At 49.4% G+C, this 5,030-nt stretch overlaps 1 protein-coding gene across 1 annotated transcript in view; it reads right to left on the reverse strand.

Annotated features, from left to right (window-relative positions):
* Eef1a1 (eukaryotic translation elongation factor 1 alpha 1) overlaps positions 1 to 1,694 on the reverse strand; it is a 4,433-nt gene extending 2,739 nt beyond the window's left edge. Inside the window, exons 1-4 of the mRNA XM_031345712.1 lie at positions 1,565 to 1,694; positions 428 to 605; positions 156 to 335; positions 1 to 65 (exon numbers count right to left, since the gene is read on the reverse strand). Of these exons, the coding sequence (XP_031201572.1) occupies positions 1 to 65; positions 156 to 335; positions 428 to 571 (389 nt within the window). The 5' untranslated portion in view covers positions 572 to 605; positions 1,565 to 1,694. The remainder of the gene's footprint in view (positions 66 to 155; positions 336 to 427; positions 606 to 1,564) is intronic.
* Between the last annotated feature and the right edge of the window lie 3,336 nt (positions 1,695 to 5,030).

Raw genomic sequence — 5,030 nt, forward strand, 5'->3', positions numbered from 1 at the left:
TTCTTGGAGATACCAGCTTCAAATTCACCAACACCAGCAGCAACAATCAGGACAGCACAGTCAGCCTGTAAGAAATAAGGCAATCATACCATTATCAAAGATAAAGGAACCTCACTAAAACTATGCTTGGTCAGGAGTGGGTAAATTTTACACACCTGGGATGTGCCTGTAATCATGTTTTTGATGAAGTCTCTGTGTCCTGGGGCATCAATGATAGTCACATAGTATTTGCTGGTCTCAAATTTCCACAGGGAGATGTCAATAGTGATACCACGCTCACGCTCAGCCTTCAGTTTGTCCAAGACCCAGGCATACTTGAAGGAGCCTTTTCCCATCTGCGAATGACTTATCATTAGTACACCAAAAACCTGGGTTCTACTACTCCCTGCTCACAGCATTTTTATACCTCCATTTGCCTTATACTTGCCTCAGCAGCCTCCTTCTCAAACTTTTCGATGGTTCGCTTGTCGATCCCACCACATTTGTAGATCAGGTGGCCGGTTGTGGTGGACTTGCCAGAATCTACGTGTCCAATTACGACGATGTTGATGTGAGTCTTTTCCTTTCCCATTTTTGCTTTGAATTAGCGGTGGCTTTCACAACACCTAGAAAGCAGTTTTAAAAGAAAAAAAAAAAACTTTGAACCGCTAAGAAGCTAGGGAATTAGCTTCGCTCAAAACTCAAAGGGGCAAATTCCAAGAATTACTTCCAGCGCTAGGCCGGCCTGAATAGTCTCCACCCACCAAATGTGAACAAACTCCAACGCCATCAGATCCCCTCCCCCACGCCGCGACGAGCGGTGCTCAAGAGAAGCCCGAGGTGACTACTGCGGCCGATAGACCACGGGGTCACAGGAAGCAGCGGCCGGAGAGGGACAAGGCCCTCTTCCTTTGTGTGGGTGACTCACCCGCCCGCTCCACCGGGCTGCCGCGTCCTCCATTTTGAGCTCCTTGCAATAGGGCCCGGGAGCGGCCATCTTTCCGCGCACGCAACTGGTGCCGGGCGGGACGGCCTCACCCTTGGAGGGGGCAAGGGAACGCGGCGCTGCCAAGCCAGACCCTGTCGGGTGCTGGGGCCACATGGCCCCGGCACGCCAAACTCACGCCTGGTTGCTTCGGAAAAAAAAAAACAGGCCGCGCCCCATCCAGGTGGCGTCGGACATGTGTTCCGATGGCGGGCGGGCCCCAGCCGCCCCTCCTGTCTCTCCATTGCTATCCTGCAGAAGCTCTACGAGCTCCGTTCGCGCCAGCTCCACGCCCTCCCTTTGTTAAGCCCATGGTCCTGGAAGGCCATCGAGGGCAGCAGGGTTAAAAAAAAAAAAAAAAAGAAACAGTGCGAGTGGCGTGGCACGCGGCGGCCCGGACACCACGCTAGGCCTCAAGCCGGACACGAGGCGAGGCTACGGGGTTGCCGCTAGGCCTCGCACGCTGCCTCCCGCGCTGCCCGCAACTCGAAGTGGGAATGCTCGCAGCGGATCCCCGACGACGACACCCCCATGTTAGTCCGTCCCGCTCAGAGCTGGGCTCCAGCTCCGGGGCCCGCGGAAGCCACACCCGCCACTCACCTGCGTTCTGACGGCAAACCCGTTGCGAAAAAGAACGTCCGAGGCGACTGCCGCACTTATATACCGTTCTCCCCCACCCTCGGGAAGAGGGCGGAGCCAGCACACGACACCACTTTCCCAGTCTGCCCCGCGCCAGCTCCCCGGCCCCCGATCGGCGCGCCCCTCCCCCCGCCGCCGGGGACTGGGAGCTTGTGTGCTCTGCTCTCCCCCGCGCTCGGCACTGGGCGCGCATGCTCCTCGCACTTGTTGTGGGGAGGGTACAGGGATTCGGGGCTTGTGAGAATTTAGCGACGGTCCCTGGGATTTCCCGAGGCGAAGGCGAGCCCTCCTTTTGTATGAATTACTCTCTAGCCCAGCGGAGGGTGGGGCGGCGAGAAGCTGGCCAAGAGGGCGTCCAGAATCTATCCCTACTCTTCCTCACTCCGTTGCCAAGGCTGTGTCGAGATCCGGGTGTCCCTTCCCACGGAGGCCACCTCCCGACGTCAGCCCCGCTATCCTCCTGTTCGCCTCCCGCATACCTTGCTTTCTTGGCTGGGAGAGGAACACAATGTTGGGGACCCTTCCTGTTCTCCGGAACCCAAGGGCTTAGACCAGTAGCGGAGAGCTCGACGGATCTGCCCCTGTGCTGGCCCCTTGGTTCATTCCATCCAGTGCTGGCTTGCTTCTCTGGAAGCCTGAAGCGGCCTTCACCCCCTAAGGATTCAGTTCAGAATATGCTTCAATCCTACAGTTAGTTAGCTTTACTTCTGATTCTAGGTTTATTACACCTAGATTGTGTGTGTGCACGCGCGCGTGCTTTTGTGTATGTAGTCATTTTGATTGAGCATGAGAATCCTGAAAATAATCTAATCCACCCCACATGGTCTCAGTTAAATACCAGCTTCAGCAATCGCTCCCTGCGCCCATCCCTAACACTTGTGAAATCACGGCTTCTCAAAAAATGGCTTGTCTTCTTAAATCCCTTTCTTTGCTGCAGTTCTAGTGATCATACCTGCATTCTTTTATTACTGAGACAAAGTCTCTCTTTTTTAGCCCTGGCTGCCCAGGAATATGTAGATCAGGCTGACTTCAAATTCACAGAAATCCGACCTGCTGGGATTAAGGCCCTGGCCATTTTTAATTGCCTCTTACAGCAGGCACTCAGAAGTGTTTCTCAGAGGAAAGGAAAACTTCTTTGTTTTTTAATGCTAGAGATGGAAAAAGAATTATCTTGTAATGGGATATGGGGTGGTGAAGATGGAACCCTAGGGTGTCCACACACAGGGAAGCACTTGGATCACTAAGTTACAGTTCTAGCTCAACGCTTGTTTTTAATAATCTGATTATCCATCATTAGATCTCCTTTCCCAGGTGTACAACATCACTGCCTGGTAACAACCATCAGATGTTCTTGCACCAACCTCACTAGGACTTATTTGAGGGCCTCTGTCTAGGGTTGACAGAAACACACAGGATTTGCAAAGGAACTATTTTTCTGGGAAAGAGTTCCACAGTCAAGGGAAAAACTTAAATATAAAACAATTTGGAACCAGTTCAAAGCAAATTTACATGATGCTTGCTTCTTATCTCTTGTCTAGCTCTAGTTTTCAATTATTTTTCACAACCCAAACTGTTGTTTTCTTAACTTTTTTATAGTGGCATTTATTTAGTATGTGTGAATGCATGTGCCACAGCCCCTTGTGTGGAGGCCAGAGGACACCTTTCAGGGGCAGTTTTGCCCCTCAACCATATGGGTCTAGGGGATCTAACTCAGTCAGGCTTTGCAGAAAATGCCTGTACCCACAGAGCCATTTCAACACCTCCTTTTGGTTTTGTTTGAAACAGAACCTGATGTAGCCCAGGCTGGCCTCCAACTCACTATGTTGCTGAGGCTGGCCTTCAACTTCTAATCTTCCTAGCTCTGCTTCTCAAGAGCTGGGATCTCAGGTGTTCCCCACCCCACCCCATCCTATTCCCACCCCTGACTTCTTTTCTTGCCTAAGTGAAAAACAAAGCCCCTGTTATAGCCTTCCTAATTCTTACTTTACAGATCCTTATAACTTCCTAGGGACAGCCTTTCTCATTCATCAGGTGGTTTCCAGCTTCATTTTCATTTAACACTAGTAATTGTAATCAAAGAATCCAGGACAAAGTTTCCCTCAAAGCACATACATATAACTAATCATTTTCTATCCACAGAAGCCTTTTCTTTTTCTGGTCAATGAGGTGGTTAAAGGATCAAACACAGGATCTATTCTATGCCTGCTAGGCACACAAAAGCCTTTTCTGTAAGGTCCACATTAGCCTCTCTCATTTCGCAAATTCTTTTTTCACACAGAATTTCTCTAGGGTTCCTAGCCAGTCACATACATACGGGATAAAATTATCTTGATACCCTACTGCCTATTTGTAATGAGAGAAATTACAAGAAATAATCAAAAACCGATCAGCAGCAATAGAGCCGCTCTCTCTACTGTCATTTATCTCCTTGGAGACACTGGTTAGTGAGTCTTCTTGGCAGCTTGTTTCCCACAGTCAGCTATGGATTAGTGTATTACAGTAGTAGTAACTGTACCACACTAGATTTATTTTTCCATGCTTGCTTTAGCAGTGTATGCGTCCAGTGGTTTAGACTTATATATTATTGGGGTAATATAACAGTACACATCTTTTATTTTGTTTTATTTAGTTTTCCAGACAAACTTTCTCTATGCAATATCCCTAGCTGTCCTGGAACTCACTTTGTAGACCAGGCTGGCCTCGAATTCACAGGGATCTGCCTGCCTCTGCTATCCTTGTGCTGGAATTAAAGACTTACACCACCATGCCTGGCAACCCTATGCATTTTTTTTAGCAGGAATGGCAAATTTTTGACAATGTAAAGAAATTATTATTTCATGACCTGAGGATTTGAATCAAAGGATTTGTTTGTTTTAACTTTTTATTTTATGTATATGGACGTTTTGCCTGCATGTGTGTCTATGTGTTCCAGGTGCCCTCGGAAGTCAAGGGGTCAGCCTCTGGAACTAGGATGGTTGTGAGCTGCCTGATATGGGTGCTGGGAACTGAACCCCTGTCCTCTGTAAGAACAGCAGGTGTTCTTAACTGTTGAGCCATTGCTCAACATAGACATAGATATTGTGTGTTGTTTGTTTGTTTTGTTTTTCTGAGTCCGGGAGGAGGGGGGAGGGTCTTACTGTGTAGCCCTGACTAGCCCAGAACTTACTATGTAGACTAGGCTGGCCTCAGAGATCCTCCTGACTCTGCCTTGCAAGGTGGGGGTGGGGGCATTTCTGGTCTTCTGTTTTGCTCTGTTTTCTGATTGTTTAGAGACAGAGCCTCGAGGGGCTGTGGTGGCACACGCCTTTAATCCCAGCACTTGGGAGACAGAGGCAGGTGGATTTCTGAGTTCGGGGCTAGCCTGCTCTACAGAGTGAGTTCCAGGACAGCCAGGGCTATTTAGAGAAACCCTGTCTCGAAAAACCTA

Source organism: Mastomys coucha, unplaced genomic scaffold (genome assembly GCF_008632895.1).
Source record: "Mastomys coucha isolate ucsf_1 unplaced genomic scaffold, UCSF_Mcou_1 pScaffold23, whole genome shotgun sequence".
NCBI lineage: Eukaryota > Metazoa > Chordata > Mammalia > Rodentia > Muridae > Mastomys > Mastomys coucha.